Source organism: Gambusia affinis, linkage group LG08 (assembly GCF_019740435.1).
Source record: "Gambusia affinis linkage group LG08, SWU_Gaff_1.0, whole genome shotgun sequence".
Lineage (NCBI taxonomy): Eukaryota > Metazoa > Chordata > Actinopteri > Cyprinodontiformes > Poeciliidae > Gambusia > Gambusia affinis.
The window spans coordinates 3,779,435-3,802,379 of NC_057875.1; the positions used below are offsets into that span (position 1 = coordinate 3,779,435).

General features: G+C 39.7%; 1 protein-coding gene across 7 annotated transcripts in view; it reads right to left on the reverse strand.

Moving 5' to 3' along the window:
- Window positions 1-22,945, reverse strand: part of zfpm1 (zinc finger protein, FOG family member 1) — a 102,678-nt gene that overhangs the window by 65,472 nt on the left and 14,261 nt on the right. The window contains exons 1-2 of one of the 7 annotated variants that reach the window (XR_006371412.1): window positions 5,737-6,308; window positions 5,515-5,649 (exon numbers count right to left, since the gene is read on the reverse strand). The exons of 1 other annotated variant lie outside the window; for it this stretch is intronic. Coding sequence is in view for 3 of the 6 variants with exons in the window: in XM_044125827.1 (XP_043981762.1) it covers window positions 5,515-5,581 (67 nt within the window). In the remaining 3 variants the exon portion in view is untranslated. 5 more of the 7 variants (XM_044125827.1, XM_044125829.1, XM_044125830.1 and 2 more) reach the window with 5 other exon arrangements.

Below are 22,945 nucleotides of genomic sequence, written 5' to 3' on the forward strand. Positions count from 1 at the left end.
CTCTACGATGCTGTAATCAATACACAAACTGCCGACAGAATCAGACCAAAACTTCCACAAAATCAGACCAAAACTGTAGACTCAAAAGTAGTTGCAGGCCAAAAAACATCCTAAAATCAAGCAAATAAAGTAGCTTGGTGTTTATTGTTGATCCAAAACTCGAAAGGGTTTTTTACAACAGTGTATCAGGACCTGCTCTGGTATAGTAGACAGAAAAAAAGGAGCAAATTTCCACCAAAAACTCTGAAATTTTGTGATTAATCTCTGAAATCTCCTAGGAAATTTTTCAAGTGAATATTTCCTGTTTGAAACGCAGAAATTTCCAAGAGTTTTGTAGAAAAGTTCTGATAATACTCTAAAAAATTTGATTTTTATATTTTTTAAATTTTCTGAGAATTTCTGAGATTCTGTAAAATCTATTTCTGAGTTTTTTGGCAGAAATGTACTTCTACTTTCTGCCCTCTTATGCTGTGGCAGATTTTGCACCTTTGCTGCATTAAAAGTTTCCTTTGGGCTCAATTGAATAAATTTATTTTCAGGAATAACAACAGGAATACTTTCTTTGAAAAAGTTTGTTATATTTAGCCAAGATTAAGAAAAATAAAAGCTGATTTAGATGCAGCAAAAGTGACTTTTCATTAAAAGTTTCTTGGTTTTCCTTTCTGTTGAAGTTTGGTTATAAAAAGACAAATACTTTATGTTGTATTTACATTTTACAGTGTAAGAAAATTAGTGTAAGAAAATTATCTTGGCAACAATTTTTACCCTGATTACAAATTAAAAGTCTGAATCTCCATCAACGGGCCAAATTTGTATCATTTTCAACTGTAGTTTTGGGCCCCACAAAACAATTCCAAGGGCCACACGTGGCCCCTGGGCCGCACTTTGGACACCCCTGGACTAAAGAATAAATATGCTGGCTTTATTTTAATTATTGTCACTTTTGTTGCATATTGTCACATGTGGTCCAAAAACTGAAAACAGCAAAGAAAATCTCCATTTGGACACAAATGAGAGGAAATTCTGGAACTGATTGAAATTAAAGTTTCTCAAATAAAGACAGAAAAGGACAGGAGTGTTTTCCTGCCTCTACAGAGCAGCGTGACATGAAACTAAATAATCTGGAGGAGTTTCAATGAGCTCACTTGGGCAGAGCAGCCATGATCTCCAGTCACTCTGACAGCAATGAGGTAAAAATGATTAATCGTGATTAATCAATGATTGAAACAATCCTCAACTAATTTGGAAATCGATTAATCATTAATTGGAGTGTCTCACATAATGTCTGAAGGTCTTTGGACCTTTTCCATCTTTTTATCCCCAATAATGAAACACTTTGGTCTTTTATTAATTCCTCCTAAAGGTTTGGAGACGCTGAACCCCTTTGGGTTCTGAGAGTGACAGAATAAAGTTCACAATTTCTCCTTTTTTCATCCCAGAAATGCTGCAAAAACATCCAGAGAGCAACACAGTCAGACCAGTAATCAAGCACAACTGTACAAACAAAATAGACGTTTCACATTTAGGATGAAAAATGTTTTAATAAACACAACCAAAAGAAATTCACCTGGGATTACGACATCTGAGAGAAAATTATGGTTGAGGAGAGATGCATTCACACATCCAACCACTGGATTGAACTCTCACTGGCCTTGATGCCTTTCAGCTGCAAAGGTGCTGAAAGTCTTGAACAGTGGTGGGAACAAAGACAGTTAGGAAACTGTGGCTTAGCAGCAGCTTAATCACTAAAATAATCAACATTATTACCACAACTGTATTTCCATCTATTGTTCAAGTGTAAATGAAGATAATGAGTCAGAAGAAATATAAATATAGCAAAGAAACCTAATCCAAAACTACATCCGGTTCACCAAAGTGCGACGTGAATCTGTCATCTGTACGCTGCAGCTGCATCAGGAAAAATCACACAAATACGCTCATTAAAAGCAGCACCTCTATCAGATGCTTTTTTGGTGAGTCAGTTATTTGTACTGATGCTTCAGTAAGTTTTTATCACAGCGGCTGGTTCTCGTCTCAGATCTTATCGGCCGTTTGCCCTGAGACTTGAAAATATCCCCAGACTGCAACCAAGAATTCAAAACAGCCCAAAAGTCCTCAGATCTCACCAGAAAAAAAAAAAAAAAAACTGCTGATATTTCATCGCTAATTAAAGACAAAATGATCGGAGCAGAGAATGTGGCCTAAGATCTCAAACATGCAACTAAAATCATCACTTTAGTTGATGATTAGTTGGTTAAAAATTGGCACCTTTTGTAGATTATTTTATTTAAATACAATAAAAACAAACATTTTATTGCCTAAAATGCAACAACGTAGCATTCCTTCAGTGAATGAGTGAAGATTTGATAAAGATGCATCTGCAGCAAAAAAATAAAAAATACTTGTAACATGTGAAAAGTTCAGTCTTTTCTGCTGGACTTGGCATCATTACAGCGTAGAGATAATCTGTTTTTGGGATTAATGATTGATAATCGGTTAACAAAAGGTGGAAAATAGGAGAATTTTACATGATTTGAACCATTTTAAGGTGAAACTGACACTTGAGACGTTCTGGGTTGAACATATTTACAGACACTGAAGCTACTTTTTATCTTAAATCCAAAATATTTACATATTTTGTACAGTTTGGGTTTAGTTGCTGCTCTAAGTGTGTTGTTTTTCAGCAAATGGCCTTTTTTCATAGTTTGCCCACTTAGTGATTAATTGATAACTGAATAAACAATCAATCAGTCATGATTCGTCTGATTAATGTTTGTCCATTTGTAGCAAAGGAGGCGTCTGCAGCTAAAACTGACTGGTAACATCAACATGTGGAGCATTTTCTAAGTCACGATTTCTGCTTGATTCAACAACAGTTTGGTGTAGAGCTGATCTGGTGATCAATTTTGGATTAACTGTTTAATCCAAAATTGGATTAAAATATGTTTTACATAACTTGAACCAAGTGAACGTAAAACCATGGATTTTGAGGAGTTTTGGGTAAAACACATTTAAAGACAAACGTTTTTTGTGTGTCCTAAATGCAAAATGTATATATATTGAAGTTTTCGCTTAATTACTGCTGTGAATATGTAGTTTCTTCAGAAAATTACTTCTTTCAGTCTGTATGAGCCAGGTAGCGATTAATAAAATGCAAACGATCGATTAATGATGATTGTTTCAGCTAAAACTATGTCGCCGTCATCCATCCATTTTCTATACACCCTTCTTCCCTAATGGGGTCAAGGAGGGTTGCTGGTTCCTCTCCAGCTACGTTCTGGGCGAGAGGCGGGTTCACCCTGGACAGGTCGCCAGTCTGTCGCAGGGCAACACAGAGACACACAACCATTCACACATAGGGAGAATTTAGAGACCAATTAACCTGACAGTCATGTTTTTGGACTGTGGGAGGAAGCCGGAGAACCCGGAGAGAACCCACCATGCACAGGGAGAACATGCAAACTCCATGCAGAAAGACCCCGGGCCGGGAATCGAACCCAGGACCTTCTTGCTGCCAGGCAACAGCTCTACCAACTGCACCACTGTGCAGCCCATGTTGCCGTCACCGTCACCTTATAACCCCTCTCTACTCTAATCTGATCCTCGGTTTGAACTTCAGTCTTCACCACGTCTAGACGCAGCGAGTCGCTGCCACGTGATTGGTTGATTCCCTGCTTGTGGGAGTTTTCACTCAATTCAAGGCGTTAACTTTTTAGTCCTGTGCCTCCTGCCTGGAGCCGTGTGTTTCACACGCCCCACAGTACGCAAGTAACATAATGAGAGATGAAGTCAGAGAAAACATTCAATATGCCACAGTTCCACATGACAGACTCCTGGTGGTGCACATCTGAGCGATCAGGAAGCGAACGTCTGTCTGTGCTGCCGCCAAGAAGAGGGAGCTTCGAGCAGGAAAACCTTTCTGAGAAGTCGAGAGAAATACCACGAGAGGGAGAGGAGGGCTGCAGAGGGGAGATAAAAGGCCAGAGAAATGATAAAGATAAAGAGACAGACAAGCAGAGCAGAGGAGAAAAACAAGAGGAAAAAGAGATGGAACGATGGGGTGGGCAGTCTTTTTGTTGGAGAGAGCTGAAGGGGGGAGGGGTGGTGGGGGTGCCACTCACAAGTTGGCTTTGCATCTGTTATCAGTGCCTCCTGTCACAAGGCTTAAAATAAAAATAAAAATAAAGTGAGATGGTGGCAGCAGTGTTGGTGCGATAGCCCCGTGGAGCATGGAGAGGGGATGTAAAGGAGATAACTGGTTAAATATAACCCGCTGCATGGCTGGCAGCACCAAAGAAAGGGGGTATTTTCAAGAGGCAGGGCATCAGTGGAGCCCTCACTGCCCAGATAACATCCACGTTAACAGAGAGAGAGTGTGTGCAAAAGACATATCCATAATTACTCCTCAGATCGAACCCACACACACACACACACACACACACACACAGAGAGAGAGGAAACAGAGCCAAGAAAAGATGCGCTCGCTCACATCTATGTATCTCTCCGCCCCACCAAAGGAAGCATCGGCGACCCCAGCGGCCCACCCCTCCGACGCAAAAAGTCACAACGGGATTTCTGATGGGAAAAATGTGCTTTCCTCAGATGATGGTCAGATAGACGGGGGAGTACAGCCAAATGTCACAGATGATAAATGGAAGGAGTGCAGAGACAAGATCACACACACACACACACACACACACACACACACACTGAAGAGAAAAATACTCTTCTTCACACAAACAGGACTGCTGTTGTCACTTCAGCTTTTCAAGAAAACATTAAATCAATTCAAAACAAGCTGAAATTAACAGACCAGTTTAAAGCTAAAACATGCACATTTTAATCACCTAACCCTGCAGATTAATTATTATTTATACACATTTAGACACAATTGTTTGAATATTCAAAGGTATTTGAATACCTCTTTCTTTCCAAAAGATGTTTTAAGCAAAAAAATAATTTAGGCCAATTTGTTTGGAAAGTGGTGACATTAAAACATTAATTTCCTGCTCTAAATAACTTATTTTTTATGGTTTCTTTCCAAATCTACAGTTTGCTAGAAAATTTGTAGATCAAACAGAAACATTGTGTTTTGAATTTTGGTCTGACATATTTCTAAAACTTATAAGAGTCACAAAATAACATTAACAATCATGATAATGTTTGTTAATGTTTGTGAAATGAGGAAGAAATCCCATCCCACTTTAGAGTTAAATATCGGAGTCATACTTTAAAGTAGAGAAGCAGTTCAAAGTTTACGCAGCTCTCGGGAAGTTGAACTTGATCTACCTGAATTTTCTTTTTAACACCATCTACAGCTTTCACACAGTTTTTATTTCATTTTTTTTTTTTTTTTTGAGTGATGATGTCACGCACCCTTTTAAATATTCAGAAACATTTTTCATTTGAACAACTTTCCCAATCACAGTTTCAACTCAACGTGTAAAATGTAAACATCAAAAAGTGCATATTTTTGTCTACTTTCACCCAGTGTGTCTCCCACCACTATAAAACCTGTGGTTTTCTGTTGAAGCTCCTCTGAAAGCAGAAAGCGCACACCTAACCTCCCAATGACTTCCATTATAACCGCCCCTCAAAACTGAACCTGAAGGCTCTTTTTAAACAGTCACATCTCCTGTAAAAAAAACTCTGAAAACACAGAAAAATTCACACATTTTACAACCAGAAGGTTCTGAATCTGACAGTCTGAAAAGGTAAAGCTTAAAGTCGTGTTACCGTGTCCATGTGAGGCTTGTTTCACCAGCAGCTACCCTGTTACCATGGTTACTCGTTGCTAAGAAGTGGTAGAAGTTTCAGTTGAGGTTTGTCTGTTTATATAATGGCCTGAGTATTTTTTATTTATTTTTTTCAAAAAAATCACCGCCTCTTTCTTGCCAAAAAAATTATTCAGACACAATTTTAGGAAGGTGTCAAAAAAAATTGTACGAAAGATACAAAAAATGGCAATACGAACGATTCCGTTACGCAAAAAGTAGCATTCTGCTTTAAGTTGCCATGCAAATAAATTGCGGTGGTTGTTATCTGCATCAAACTCGTCACCATCTCCAACTGTCTGCAGATTACTGAGCCCACATTGTACAAGCTGCATGCTTCGCTGCTCGTGTGAGTAACTTCACCGCCTGCCGTATAAAAATCATAGAGGCAGGAACTTCCTGTCAGAGCAGGTGCTTCTCAGGAATTTATCAAGTATTCTCTCAGAATGCTTTCTTTGTTTGGCCCCATTAAACTCAACCACCTGACATCTTCCACGAAGATCACTGCCTGGGACTGGAACCGGAGATCGCGTTTCACTGATTTAATCCTGGTTTGTCTGTAAGAGGTGAAACATTTTCTCTGGGTTCTCAGAGATCATTTCATCAGATTGTAGGAGACGATATGAATCAGAGAAAGTAAAAACATTGTGAATAAATCATGAAATTCAACCTGCCACATTAAAAAAACAAAACAACTTCAGCTGCTGCAACTTTGAACCAACCTAAGAGTTTAGATCCAGGCAGCAACATTTAGTCACATTTTGATGGCAGACCGACTCACTCTTTATCTTTTTACAGTCTTCTTCCTTCTGAGTCAGTACTTGTAGAAAGAAACGTGTTTCAAACCTGGGATAAATAGATTGTTGACTAAAATGTATATTAAAGTATATTGTGAATATCTAACTATTGACACATTCCTTTAGATGGATGGAAGAATGAACGTATGGATTGGTGGAAAGATGAACAGATTAACAGTTTGTTTTGCTTCCATTGTTTCCAGTCTGTAAGTTATTTATATTTTTATTTCTGCTGCTATTTTATTTTTTTCCAGCTCATCAGACCTACTGAAGGATAAAAAAAAATTAATCTGAAATTATTTTCCCTGTTTAAACTTTTTCTTCCCTCTAAGTTTCTAATTTCTATCCCAACTGAACTGAAGACTCAGACACAAACGTTCACCCGGCGGCCGGACAGGAGATCCGCTCCTCCGGTCAGAGGTTAAAGACTCTCTCCAGGTCCAGACGATCCGCCATGTCTTCCCCGACCCGACCCGGCCCGGACCGGACCGCGGCCTTTCAGAACCACCACCCGACGCCGTCTGAGCGGGTTCTGACTCCAGAGATAATTTTAATACGGGTGCCGGTGTGGATTGCTGATAGTGTTTTAAGGCAATGCCCCGGTGGACGGAGCTATCTGTAATTAGTAACCATTCCCTATCACTGATAAGATAAACTACGCCTGACCTTTTCCATTCGGTCACCATGGAAACCCGAACCCCCCTCCCACCCAGCCGGACCCGGCCTCCCCTCCCCTCCGTATTATTTTAGTGATTAAACAGCAAATAGCAGCGAAGATGTGTGGATCTGATAGAAGCGTGATTAATAATGGCCCTCCACACGGCGCCGTGAGGAAGAGGAGGGGCCGTTCGTGTCAAAAGAGTCGCCGTGAAAAAGCCTCGACTCGCCTTTTTTTTTCTTTTTTGTTCTTGGTGAATAATGGAAATTTAAGATGAGCTGAAAGTGAAATAAAAGAGAGCAGGAGAGGCGTCCCTCCCAGAGGAGAGTTAATAAGGACGCGGCGGCTCTCCCACACCCTCTCAGCCCTTAAAGTGCTAAAGCTGATGAATAATGAATGTGGGACTCCAGGGTTACGGCGCTCCCGCTTCAAAACGCCCCGCTGCGGTTTCAGAAAGCTCTCCATCGGACCAAAAGTTACTCTTCATTAGGATCCATCACCGGAGGGGAGTAAAGTACCCAAAAATTACACTCAAGTAAGAGTATTACTACTGCAACACATTGAGAGCAGGATTCAAGCAAAAACTTCAAAATACATTTTGCTTTTAGGGTCTTAAAAAAAAAAAAAAAACTTTGTGTGCAAATGTGTTTTAGCTGCAGATGCATCCTTTGCTACAAATGGTCAACCGTTCACTAAAACTGCAACTTTGAAAATGTAAATGTTTTTATAGTATGTTGGAATGACTAATCGTATTAATCATGATTAATTTAGTAGTCGATTAATCGTTAACCGAAGTACACAGTAAAAAAAAAAAGCCATTTGCTGAAAGCACAATTAGAGCGGTAAATAATCCAAAAACTTTACAAAAACGTATACTACCTATAAATATAACTGAAGTAGAGTGAATAATCGTATTAATCGAGATTATTAAAATAATCGTCAACTAATTTAGTAATTAATTTATTTTTGAGTCTGGAGTAATTGCTGGAAGAACAGCATTTTAAGAAAAGTAACAATTAAGACTGTACAAACACTGCAAAAGCACATAATCTTACCAAGTATTTTTGGTCTAGTTTCTAGTGCAGATATCTCAGTGCAGTCGTTCCCAAAACCCGGGCCGCGCACCGGTACCGATCCGTGGACCAACTGGTACCGGTCCGCACAAGAAATTATTAAATATTTCCGTTTTAAGTATTATCCGAGTCTGGAGGATCTTTTATTTTGAAAATCCTTTAACCGGATTCTCTTGCGCGCCAACATTGAATCCACAGCAGCAACATGAGTAAGAAACAGATCAGATGTCTGGAGAGTTTCTTTGTGAAGCGGAAAGGGCCCAGAGAAAAGACAGGAGAATGGGTTCATCCCGGCAGGTGATTCCCACATTACAAGTCCGTTCTGCATGATATGCGGCGACCGGCTCGCTAATGGAGAAGGACCTCGCTGCAGCAAACAGAAGGGGGAGGGGCCGGACCACTGTCAGTCTCACACCTTATTTGGAAATAGGACCATTGCACTCCGGAGGTGAAGGGGGCGCTATTTTCTATATTATCCGTGGTCTCCCGTTTTTATTTTCTTTTGAAATCTGTGATATATCTTCACCTTTAGGAAGGAGTTTCACCATCAGCATGTACTTGAACTTTTCTCTCTTCTTTACTTCAGTGCAGCTCACAGTTTAACAAATTCTGTAGCTTTCAAAATTAAGGAACTATTGGCCTAAAACAAGCTCATAGATCTTGGTGAAAAGTTACTTATAAGTTAGTTTTGTCTTAATTCAAGTGTACTGAGATATTTACACTAGAAACTAGACCAAAGATACTTGGTAAGATTTTGTGTTTTTGCAGTAAAAATCAACATTTTGCCCTTGAGATAATGAAAGTAATCCTTTCCATCAATCAATCGAGTTTGTTTGTATAGTACATTTCAGCAACAAGGATGTTTTTTATGTGTAACCATGGAAAGTAATTAACTGTAATGTTTACCGCTTTACTGTGTAGTGTTTTATGATTTTGTATTTTGTATTTTTAAAGCACTTTGAACTGCCTTGTTGCTGAAATGTGCAACACAAATAAACTTGATTGATTGGTTGGTTGGTTGGTTGGTTGTGGTTTGTCCAATCACACAAAATCACACAATGCAGAAGTCTGCCAGTCACATTGGATTAGCTAATTTTGGGGATTTCTAATATTTAATCATGAAAGAAATTAAGGTTGTAAATATTTTTTTACTCGTTTAGACCTGGCGGAGAGCAAAAATTAAATTTCAAAGAGTTTAGTTCAAAGCATAATTGTATCAAAAGCTGAAGATCATCTGAAATTCAAAACAACTACATCTGGTTTAATGAAAATCTAGAAGTCAGATTTTCATCAGAGTTGGGTGTGAGAAGTTTCGATGTTTCCAGACTAAAACTAAACCTGCACATCTGATCACTGCCCAGTTAATCATCAGCCTCCGCGCTCCTACGAAGCCCGCTCTGTATCTCGTTGCATTTGCATGGCAGGGAAACAGTGAGTGGGTATGCAAAGTGGGGCCAGTTGACTGAAAGGTCAGTGTGGGTTTGCTGAAGAAAAACACCGAGCAGAACCTGCCTGTCCATTATCAGGCGAGATCCGCACCGAGATACCGGCGGAACGGGAGGAAGAAGGGAAACGCTCCTTCCTTCTACTAAAAAAGGGAAATCTGAATTTTAGCTGCTGAGCTGCAGATCTGCTGCAAACTGGAGCAATAAGAAAATAAATCATGGTCATTAATCCATCACAGAGATCAGAATTTATCACATCGTCCATCAATTATCAAGGACATTTTATCAAAACATGAATTCAGATTTTTCTTGATAAATCCATTTAATGATGTTACATTGTGTAGCACTTTAGTGTTAGCAGAACTAGTGTTTATTGTTAGCGCTTTAGGGTTAGCATAGCTAACTTTTCAGTTAGCAGTGCCCACAACTGTTTAGTACCTTCTGAAGAAGTTTTTGTTTTTAAGGGAATGATTTTCCCTCTTATATTAAAAATGTTAAATTATTGACACATTATCTGATGTTTGGATTGCGTCCATCCCTCTCCAGAGATTTTCTGTGTGCTGATCCTATATTTTCTGATCACTTTCTTTTTCTGCACAGCAGCCAGGATCTTCCCTCATATGATGACGGGATTAATTCGGCCCCCATCCTCTTATTGTTTCTCAGGTTTAATCTGCAGAATGGCTTTCTCTCCCTCTCCCTCTGCGGGACTGCAGTGACGGATGGAGGTGGGGGTCAGAGGAATGTGTCTGCCCCGGCGGATTTAGCCAATCAGATGAGTGTCGGCCCATCCACAGATATTTTAGAGATAATAAGCATTCTGGGATATCTGTGGAAAATTCCTGCCCCTTACAGTGGAGCAGATAATGGATGCCAAACACTGCTGAGTGATGTGGACAGAGGCAGGATCACGTTTACAGCACACACACACACACACATACATATATATATTTATATAAACTGGTGCTGGTATAAGCAGCAGCAGCAACATACAGTGTGTCCACATGACTGCTGCAGTAAGCGAATTAGCCTCGGCGGCGGCGGCTGAGGAGGCAATAAGTTGGCAGAAAAGAGGGATAATCTTTTATCTTTTCCTCCTCCCAAATGATTTCTTAAAGTCTGTATCACTTCTCTGACAGTTGACGTTCCACTTTTTCCCCCTTTCATTATTTATTTATCTATTTCTGCTTTGTGTGAGTTCAGCTAAAATACTTCTAAAGCGCTTAATGGCCCTATCGTTGCCTCCGATCTGCTGCCACATGCTGCCGGCTCCGCTCTTTTAAAAATTCTTAAAATAAAAAATAAAAAAAATAAAAAGGAGGGAGAGATATTCTCCGGCCCCCGAAGAGGGGCTGCTTTATCAAAACCATCCTGACGAGAGGGACACGGCTGATTATTGACAAATTATTCCCTCACAGAATGACAGTAAGACAAGGAGAGGAGCCAGAGGGAGCTGGGAGTCCGAGGAGACGGCCGACTATCAGATTCTATTAAGAGCTCCACAGCCGGGCGAACAAAGCTGCCCGCGCCCCGCCACGCATTAACCGACATTATACGCTCATGAACTTTGTCACAATCACAATTGGTCCCTGCGTTTTCCGTCTATCTTTTTTTTTCTTTTTTTTTTGCCTTCGTCACAAAAAAAAGTCGGAAGAAATTCACCAAATGTGGTTCTGTTTTGGGAAGGATTTCTTGATCCATAAAGCTGTGATTGGGCCTGTCGTAATAAGCAATAAATGAATTAATCGCATGATAAATTAAAACAAGCTCAAAAATTTCCACTTGCATGATTTATTGTTTTTCTCTTTCTACAAATATTGGATGATAAAAATCTGCAGTTTGGTGATTTGGTCTCAACTGATCCTTTTTTGAAGGCCAACATTGTTTACAGAGATTTTATAAGCAATTTTATTTGTCGTTTCTGTTGCTTTGTTTAATTATTTTGGATATTTAAAATGTCTTCCAGTTCCAGTGTCAAATCTTCCTTGGAATGTAAAGTTTATTGGTCTTTGAGAATCTGCTCTTAGCATTGCATTACTTGAAAGTGGTCTCAAAACGACAATATCATCATTGACTGCAATAACTTTGGAGACATTTTACCATCCAGATTTTGGTAAAATGAGAGAAAAAAGAAAAATAATAAATCACTCGAATGAAAATTATTGAGCTCATTTTGATTTAACATGCAATTCATTGATTTATTGCTTATTGTGACGGACCTAGTGGCGAAACTTTAAACTGCTGCTGCGCAAGTTACTCTGAGTGAGTGAGTTGCTAAATTTGCTTGGCTGTTTTGTAAAGTTTCAGTTGACTAAAGTTTGACATCTGTGTCGAAGTTTTCGTTATAAACTGTTAAGAATTCTTCAAGTAGTTGGAAATTTATTTTCATGCTCTTATTTTGAAGTGAGTGAAGACGCAGCAGTTCCATTTCCTCTTGTCAAATTATCTAGCTTTTAATTTTATTTAAACAAGAAACAGTCGGGAACATAATAAAACAAAATGTAGAGAGGTAAAATATAAATATAAATGCAATATTCAGGAGCATTTTCAACCTGTGAATTAAAAAGTCAAACTTAAATTGTTGCTCAAGGGTTGTAGTCTTTCAAGAAAAAATGGAATCCGAACTGAACTTAGCGTTTCAGCATTAGCCTCCCCTAAATAGCATGGTTTTCTTAGCGCTTTGGCGTTAGCAGAAGTAATGTTTATGATTAGCGCTTAAGGGTTAGCATCGTTAGTGAGTCAGTTGATTCCACCTGACTTGCTCAGCTAACCGTGAGACGTTGAGCGGCTAAAGTCTTTCCTCTGCCTACATCCCCCAGAATGCTGTGCAGTTAATATTCTATCAGACTTATTATCTATAGCTATTGACCACGTCTGTTGTGGTAAATATATTGATATTGATTGATCCAGCCCTAACTGCGTGTTACTAAAGTTCAGCTCTGATTAAGATGGATAAAAAGTCGACTCAACATCTATGTCACCCTCTGACTGAACAGGGTCGAAAATCACAAGGTGATAGCGGTAAAAAAAACAACCTAAAACAGAGCTACAACCGATGCCAATAAAGCCTCTTTTTGTTTTTTCTCTGTTCCGACTCCCTCCCCAACATGCCCTTTTTCTCCACTTTCCACCTCCTCACCCCTCCCTATCACACAGCCCCGCCGAGTCCACATGGCTGGTAACGAGGGTGTAGTTTCTTAACATTCATCATCGCTGAACTCTGAAACTTTATCAGCTCCGGAGAGCGGCGCCACAGCCCCGGCCCCGGCTTTCTCTGCTCTCAGATAGGGCCGATAAGCCACTGATAGATTACAGCAGATTGTTTTACTTCAGGGGACACTGCTGCTGCTGCTGCTGCTGCTGCTGCTGCTGCTGCTGCTAATACTAATACACAGACAAGAAGACTCGGCGCTGATGGAAGAGGTGAGGGTGAGGAAGTCGCGATGAGGCGAAGGAAATTACAGCCGATGTCCGATACGTCGTCCTCTTGGTGGAAACCTGTTGATGTTATTAAAACAATGAGGGAATAATGCACCACTTCAGATTAAACTGAGAGGAGACGGCGATCAGACGGACTTTCAGGGGGAACCTGAGCTCACCAGGTGACCTCTGGGTAAAAACAGGGCCAACTTTCCTCTCAGAAAGGCCTTTTAGTACCTAGTAAAACCTTTTTTTATTTAAATGTGAGATCACAATCAGAGGTAGAAAAAGAAAAACAGAAATACAATCTCTTCCAGAGAAATTAAATCATCATTTCTCCGTCGATTCATTAATCTTCCGACAATATTCTTTCATTTCAGTTATGGATTTTTCCAGTCTACAGGTACACTCCATCATGATAAAAACAGAATTGTAATTTCCTTATTGTATGAAATTACAATTAAATATCGCAGAGAGAATTGTGGAGGGAAAAGCCGGCATTGCTCCGGACATAAAGTTTGTTTTGCTGTTATTTTACGTCCGTTTCACTTCGTCAAACATCCGAGGCGGCCATTAATGCCGAGCATGAAGTGGCAGATTAAATATGTCCACAGGAAGTGAAGGAAGCATGGAGCTTTGTGATGGGCCAGATGTCCACGTCTTTGATAGTGTTAACAAAATAAAAGAACTTGAAGATTAGCAAGTCTGTTTATTTTCAGAAATAATGTTTTAAGGGTCAGACAAAGTGCTAATAAAAAACTGAAGGCAGAGTGAGTAAAGAGGGCAGGAGTTAGGGACGACAGTCGCCTGAGGATACCAAGAACCCTACAAAAACGCTTCAAACTGCCTAAATTAATAGCTAAAGCACAAAACATACTTTAATATGAATCAATACGCACAACAGAAACCGTCTTAGCACTGATACAGAAACTAACATCTACAGTCTTCCTTATTTACGTCAAGTAAAATTACGACGCAGGAAGAGGGAAGACTTTAGCTGCTCAAGCTAGCTAAAATTGGTGGAACCAACTGACTCTCTCACTCTTTGGTTACCTAGCAACTCACTCACTCTTTGGTTACCTAGCAACAACTTCCACAGCAGCAGTTTAAGGTTTTGCCACAGTGCCTCTTAACTGCTTAAAAGTAAAAAAAAAATTACAAAAACTGTGGATAAAATGCCACCAGTTTGGCAGTTTTACAGATATTTATATCTGTAATCAAGAATTATCGACTGATATGAAACACTTCTATTGCTTTTGTAATTGTTTTTTATTTATATTGTGAGAAGTTTTTCAGCCATATTGTCAGCTAAATAAAACTCCATCTTTTTTTTTTTGAGGATTTCTGTAGCTTTTGCTGTTACCTTTTATTTTGTAGAAGCTAGAAAAATTAGTTTGAAGATCTAAATTTTTTGCCAATATTTATAATACATAACTATAAAATAAGTTGATATAATAAATTTTTTGTTCTTTTCTTAACTGTAAGATGTTATTTTTCTTTTGACGACTCATGACTTCACTGATTGGAGGTCAGTTTATTTTACTGTCAATTTTTATAATAAATAACTAAAATAAGTTGCTTTGAAAATCTTTTTTGACCAAGATTTTATTTCTCTTTTCAGGACTTGTGACTTCACCGATTGGAGGAGGGCGGCTCGTTTGATCGGATTCTAACTATAAAAACCTGAAGGAGACCAACGTTTCTGACGCACTAGATGAAGCTATTTTAATCATTTTCCACTTTATCCATCTGCCTGCTTCATCTGAATCAACCTGTTTGCAGCCAGATGATTCCAGCAGGAGAGAAAACTCTCAGCAGCAATCATGGATTCAGATGTAAAGTGGGGTCAAGCTGCTGACCCGCCTGTCTCCGTGTCTTCTGTTGGGACGCCACCGGACGGCGCGGTGTCACCCCGCCCCGCTTGGGCCCGTCATTGTGGAAACCAGAACCTGTCCGATGTTGGTTTGAGCCTTTCTATTAGCAGCAGATTGAGAACAGAGCTTATCTGAGTCCAGCAGAGAGAGAGCGAGTGTGTGTGTGTGTGTGTGTGTGTGTGTGTGTGTGTGTGTGTGTGTGTGTGCGTGTAGACGGAGGGTGTGCATGTAATGAATTGGTGTCAGGGAGGGCACAAAGAGTTAAATGAGGTCTAATCTGCTAATAGCAACCAACGGCAGGAAATTATCACTGCACAGCTTGCACACGAAGCAGAAACCTTCAGACAGAAATAAAAAAATACAAACAACGGTATGAAAAACAGATGCTGAGGAGGAAAAAAAGCCACGGCTCAACACTGGTCTTAATTTCAGCGTCAACACTTTATCAGCCTACCCCATGAATAATCTGCACGGTAATTTCTTTCTTTCTCCCCTTTTTGTTCCTGGCATTTTGGTGGAGCAAGATAAGGGCTGAAAAAACAAGAGAAGGGCTCGCAGAGTGAAAAAAGACAGATAGATAACATTGATATCAACTCCTACACAACACGGTCACTCTCTTATCTCGGCTTTTTATCACAGTTTCTGTTTTTTCTTCTTCTTTCTTTTCTTTCTCAAGCCTTCCACTCCCAGCCCTCTGTGGACTCACAGGACAAAAAAACAACAAAAAAAGGAGCGCTGCCCTTAAAAAAACTGCTAAACTCGCCTGTTTCGGTATCGAATTAACCTTTATGGTGATTTCTGTGCATCCTCAGCTCGGCTAATGTGTAAAACGCTGCGATAGAACCGGTCACATATGAGCTGGGCAGAGCGAGGGGTTAGGAAACGGGAAAAATATATTTAGATAAGTGATCTGGTGAGGTGGGAGGAGGGTGGTTGCTTATTAGCAGACACAGACAGGAAGATTGGTTGGTTGAGGTAGACTCACATAAAACGCTCACAATCTCTTCCCGGCCTGCAAAGCAGCCATATTTCTGAGAAAAGGAAAAACTATTTCTCTCGCAGACTTATCATTGCTCTGTGTCAGACAGAAAAGCCTCTCTGGGTCTAATCTATCAAGGTCAGCTCGTGTGGCCCCGCCGAAAAACGCGTTGTTCCGTCCCGCTGCTTCCTGCAGGGGGAAACAACTCCTGCTCGGCTGGGCTCGCCGTAGGGATGTCTGAGCGACGCCGTGGCAACGCCAGGTGGACGAGGCGCATCAGGTGGAGGCTGGGGAACAACAAAGTCTGATAGCAATCAGTCAAAGTTGATCAAAATCTGGAATTAATGCTATTTTTGTTACAATCTACGGGAGCATCAATTGTAACTTTTGTTATCTTGTGAAAAGCAAAAGGAGAAACTCTTTTCTGTTTGATCAGCCAAAGAAAATGGTGAACTCTCAAAGTTTTCCAGCAGTCACTTAATGCAGCTCAAAGTAAAAATAACTTAATTTCACAACACATTACATAAGACTGTTATTGCTCTTACAGCGTGTTAAAGGGAATTACTTTGGAAAATTCACATTTAGCATTTTTTATACTTCTATGTGGGTCTCAAAGGCTTCTAAAAACATCACAAGCTTTTAAAAACAAACCACACAGCTGGTTTTTGGCAATAACTTAAAATTTTCTGAGCCTTTTCAAAAACTTCCGGGATGTCACAAATCAACAGGCACTGTGCCGTTACCTGGCAACCACAACAGAGTTCCGCCCATTACCTAGCAACCCAAACGGAGTTCCAGCACATTTGGTCAGCTGGTTTTACCACTGTAAGTGCTGTACAATGGCTGCTGGAAAAGACAAGTGTCTTGTTAAAATTGAAAAAATATATATATATTTTGCACTGCAAAAACAAACAATCTTGTTTCTAGTGCAAATATCAAATTTAGACAGAGTGACAAATCTGGAAATTTCTGAGTTTTTAAAGCTTAAAATTTTCTTTTAATTAAGACATTGCAGAAACGCTGTCACCACTTTCCTTTCATGTGATTGGGTCAGAAGGGCTTCAAACCTAAACAGCAACACAGATAATCTAATCAATAACAGGAGTTGAAAACCCAGCAGGAGAAGATATAAGCATGTCTCAGGTCCAGTTTGTGATCCAAACCAAGCTGAGCCTCCAGAACCAGCTGGTTCCGGATACACACACGTTTCACTTTTTTTGCCCTGAAGGAATATTTACAGTTTATCAACTGTTTAAAGGATTAAATTACTCTCCAACAAGGATGCGTTTCAGCACAGGTCGGAGCTGGTTGCAAAGCAAACGGGCGTCGGCAACTTTATCACGGATACTCCGGCAGAAACAGCAGGATCAGAAGGATCTGCAAGCTTTTCAAAATAAAAGCATGCAATATCTGATAAGCCGAAGTGGCAGGAAGGGTTTGTGTTTCTTGAAATGTATTTAAGGTGTTGCTCACTAATAATAATCAGAGGTATTTAAAGACAGAATTAGAAATACCTTCAGTAGCTTTAATCCAGCGGTGTCCAAAGTGCGGCCCGCGGGCCATTTGCGGCCCAGATAGTAGTTTTGTGCGGCCCCTGCCCTGGTTTAAATGTTACTGATGTAAATGGTGACTTTTGTTTTTCTTTGTACGAGATTTTCAATAACAAATGCATATCTTTAGTAATAAAATTTTAGGTTCAAAACAAGTGGGGGTTTTTTCCCACCCTTTTTCTTAGCCATGTTTTTGCTTTATGCTTCCATTTTAACGGCATAATAAATCTCCAGCGACTTCTTGATCAAAAACAAACTTTATCACACCAATGGGCAAAATGCATTTAAGCGATTTCAAAGACAGTTCTTGTTTTTGGTTGAAGGAGTAAACTAACAAGTTAGGAAACTACATCTTTGAGAATAATTTTAGGATCTTTTTAATTAAATTGCATGTTAATTTGTAATAGACGATAAAGCACTATTATTTTATATGACTATTCTGAAAATATTTTTACTTTATGCTTGTTATTTCGACAGTACTCTCATATGACTTTATTGTGGTAATATTATGACTTTAATCTTTCGATATTATGACTATTTTCTTATTATTACAACATTATTCTTATATCATCACTTCTCGTGCGACTGTATTCAAGATATGACTCAGTTCTCAAATTATTACAACTTTATTATTGTATTTTTTCAACTTTATTTAGAATAAAGATAAAGAATAAAGTCATAATATTATGAATTTATTCTCATGTGACTGAGATATTATGACTAAATTCTCAAATTATTACAACTTTATTCCATTTTTTTTACTTTATTCTCATAATTGTATTTTATTTTTAACATATTTTCTTAGTTCGACCTTAATCATAAATTTTTAACTGAACATAATAAAAATGATTTGTGGCCCCTGAGTGTTTTGAACGTGTTGATTTTGGCCCTCTGTGTCAAAAGTTTGAACACCTCTCCTTTAATCCCAGCCAGGTTGGCAGGTAGTGAAGGAAAGCAGATATGATCCTGAGGAAGAGGAGGAGGAGAAGTGAAAGGATGAAGGAGGACAGAAGTTCAGTTGGACGAACAGAGAGCTGGAGAGCTGAAGATAAGAAACAGGGGTGGGAGGGGTCGGGTTTTGTTTGGGAGGGGGATGAAAAGCAGATGGGGATTCGGATGCAGGAAGCGTATCCATCAGGGATCTTCGCCGGTATCAAACTGGAGCGATCGCTGATAAAAAAGTCAACCTGGAAACGGCTGCAGCTGCAGTGGGAGTTCAGCTGCTCCTAATCTCTGTCCATCTGGATGTTAACCGCCCCCACCCCAAACCCCCCCGGCCCACTCTTCACCCTCCTTCAGAACCAGCACTACAAGTTCTCCTTGGACCCGGACGTTTAAACACCATCCTGGGTCAACCAGAAACGGAAAATGACTCCTTAAAAAGAGCCGAGAAACCAGCAGGGGAGGGGGGCGCTTCTCCTCTCCGCTCGGCCCCACCCTTTTCCAGATAGAGAAAGGAAGGAGAGGAGAAGAAGAGGAAGAAAAAAAAACATAATTTATCTGTGTATTATCAAGAAAGGCAGACACTTTAATCAGTCAGCTATGAAGTCAGTATTTCCATTCTTATCTGTCGCAGGAGTGGAAATGGAGAGGAGATAGCGTTCTGGGAGCCCATCGGTGGGCAGGAATGATAATGGGTGGGGTGGGGGTGGGTGAACGGTGGGGGGAGGCCAGGCTATTGGACCGCTGTGTCAGCGCTATCTGCACCCATTATCAACAGCGTTATCGGCCCTCCCATCAGCCTCGCTGTAATGGGGCCAGTTCAACTTTCCACATTATCATAGCGCCAGGACCTGGCTGGCCGAGGCCACGGGTCTGCGCAGCCCGGGGAGGGGCGCGCGCAGATAGGTGGGATGAAAGAGGGGGCGATAGAGGAGTGGAGGTGGAAGGGTGGAGATAGAGGAAGATGAGGGTCGAGGGGAATTTCAAAAGCAGGACAGCAGGACGCATGAAGAGGTGCACAGAAAAGCAGCTGTCGCTGGTTTTTATGTTGGACGATACGGCAGGAAATGTATCACGATATAAAGGATTATATCAGTTGATATCAGTAGTTATTGATTAGATTTTTTTAATATATATATAAAAATAGAGCTGGACGGCGATATGTCTGGAAAAAGTACCACAACATAAACATTTCATATGGGTTTCTGTTTTAAATATATGAAAATAGAGTTGGCTGAAAATAGTATTGCAATATAAACATTTCATATCAGTCGATATTGATGATTATTGATTAGTTTTTGTTTTAAATATATGAGAATAGAGCCGATCGATCTGACTGAAAATTATCATAATTTAAGCACTTCATATGAGAAGATGTTGATAAATTTTATAAATTTTTGTCTTAATTATCTTAAATTAGGCCTGGATGATATGGTTGAAAATTGTATTGTGATACAAGTATTTTATATCAGTTGATATAGATAATTACTAATTGGTTTTTTGTTTTAAATATCTGAAATTAGGGCTGGGAAATAAAGCAATATTAACTTATATTGCAATAGACACATGATCAACATCAATAGAAAATATGTCCAATTTAATGTTCAATGCACCTAATAAAACACACAATGTGGAAACCGTCTTCACAGCCAGCAGCATCTAAAGTAGCTTTGTGCTAAGATATTTCAGCTTCCAAAATAGAAAAATATAATCTGGAAAATGTTAAATATTCAACCCTATTCTAAAAATAACTTTAAAAGATCACTATTAATACATGGAAGTTTTGTTTTCTCAAAATCAGCTTCTCTAATATGTTACTTTAAATTAGCTGGAAACATTTTAATATGCAGGCTTAGACTCTCCTGTTTAGTTTCGACTATTAAAACAGAAATAACTCTTCTCTTCAGGAATTTATTTGCATAACCCCGAATTAGTGAATTATATCTTCCAATAGGAAACCATCTGCAGCAGATCTGCAGTCATTTCAGTAATGCTGATCCTGCTGACACCCACACAGACAGAGTCGGTGTGATTGGCAGCTCACTTATCAGTCAGGGAGAGACGGAGCAGCGCGGTTTAGGCGAGCACAAAGCCATCCAGAGGGCCGGATCGCTGCGACGCCGCTGGCTCACATGACTCATAATGTACACAGTGAGACGAGAAGGGAAGGCAACAGACGGAGCCGCCGTCCTCCCAACGTAACTCAACCCTGACATAAAAACACACGTCTGAATAGTCTCACCTGGGTCTGATGTGGCTCAGTTCTCAGGTCAGACTCCACCCCTCTGGGTTTACAAGCATCACTGAAAAGGTTTGGAACCACAAAGTCCACATTTATTCTGCTTAGGAATAAATGTCACGGGTTTTACAGATAATGAAAAATGTTTGTCGTACTAACACAACAGAAAAGTTTCCACGTTTTGTTGAGGCAGTTGACCAATTGGAGTCTCGGTAGCACCGACAAACAAATTCATTTCATTTTATAAACCAAAACTAATTTTAGTAAACCAGATTAAAAAATTTTACCAAAGAAGCTCCTGCCTGAAAAATCCAACACGCATTTAATTCATTCTTCAGGCCTCTTTGGCAATTTGGAGCTTATATAATAACAGATTGATAATTTTTAAAAAACAAAAAGGTTGCTAAGCGATGCAACCACGGAATGCTGAGTCACTGGTTGCTATGGTTATTCCCTCCTTTTCTGAACACCTGAGAGAAACTGTCAAGGAAATGTGAAAACAGATAAACATTTAAGCCTCAAACAAGTAATGACTGAGTGAAAACTACAAGTCATATTAAAAAGATTTTTAACCTCCAGTGTCACAAGCTTCTGGTGGCCATTTGTTGAAATTTTCATTTTCCTACAGTGTTTTATGTAGAAAATATGACAGATTGAAAACAGCCTTTGGTTCCAGTTTGAAATGAAACTGCTGAAAAATAAAAGGGAGTGAATTAGAGATTGGGTGTGTGCTCCCTGCACTCTGGACTGATTTGGAAAAAAACTAAGTCCTAAAGTAGTGAGAGACGCACTGGGTGAAAGTAGATGAAAATATCTTTGTTTCGATGTATGAATTCCACATGTGGGAGTAAAACTATGGCCATGAATGAGGTTTGAATCAAAAGGTTTCTGAATATTTCATAAGCTCAGAATCTAGTGTGTGACATCATCATCATCTGAGCTGAAGATACTAGAAAATCTAAAATATATCAAACTTAAGCTCTGACTGTGTAATAACTGTTAAAGATATGAAAATGCTAATTCAGCCAGAAAAAGTTTCACTTCCTGTGGGCCGTTTAAACTTTGAACGGTGTTTCTACTGGAAAGTGTGGCTGAGCAGTGGAGCTCCAAACAGAGCTGGACTCAAATCTCACTGTGGCCAAAGACGAAACATCTGGGAATAGAAATAGTTACTTTGGAAATGTAACAAACTAAGTTTAGAAAGTGATGACTTTCTAATATTTACTCTTCGTGTTTTGTAGTGTCATCAGCAGGTGTTGTGGTGAGAAGACAGAACAAGTTTAAGGTTCAAAAAGTCATCCTCCGGCTTGATGAGTCAGCTTTGCCCCTTGATGCAAATACACCCACTCAGGACTTACTTTCCTTTTTAAATAAGTCATTGTAGGTGTAAATCTGTCTGCAGAGTAAAGCTTTCAGATCTGAAAGAAATGGAAATATCTTGTTTATCACCTATTGTCCGCTGTGGAAACTTCTGCAGGGCATTTCCCAGGTTTTAAGAGCCTGAAGGTCAGAAAGACGTGCAAATTTTATGTTTTGCCATCTCACAATCAGTGTGTGTGTGTGTGTGTGTGTGAGTGTTCAGACAGTGAGAGGAGCCATCAGTCTAGACCTCTTCTGTTAAAGGGGCTCCCAGGAGGCTCTTCCAGCTTCTCCTCTTTCTGCTCGCTTTGTCCCGGTCACTGGCTCGCCCTTATCGCCGCCTCGCCTCACGTCCTCTCCGCTACTTCCTCATTCCCTTCATCATCTTCTCTTTCTCCTCTTCTTCGTTACTGTGGTCAACGCGTTTCTCTTCCCAAGCAGCTTAAATCTCCTGAATTCACCTGATACGTCGACTGCTTCTTTTGAATTAAACTGTAAATATTTAATAACTTCTTTAAAAACTTTGTGCAGCCTTAAAATTCGTCTTAATGCTCCAGAAAATAATATTTCAGTTTATAAAGCCACTAGGAAATAGCTGAGCTGTTGGATTGCAGTTTCTTATCCAGATGTAATTGTTTCTGCAACAACTAATCAGTTTGTCTCATGCAAACATTTGCTGCTTCAAAGCTCCAGCATGTGAATATTTGGTGCTTTTATGAAGTTATTAAACTGAATTTTGCTCCGTTTTTCTTAATCGCTGCACCATTAATAATCAGAAAAATAAATTGAGATTTGTGTCAAGGAAATTATGCATCCATCACCTTCACACTAAGAT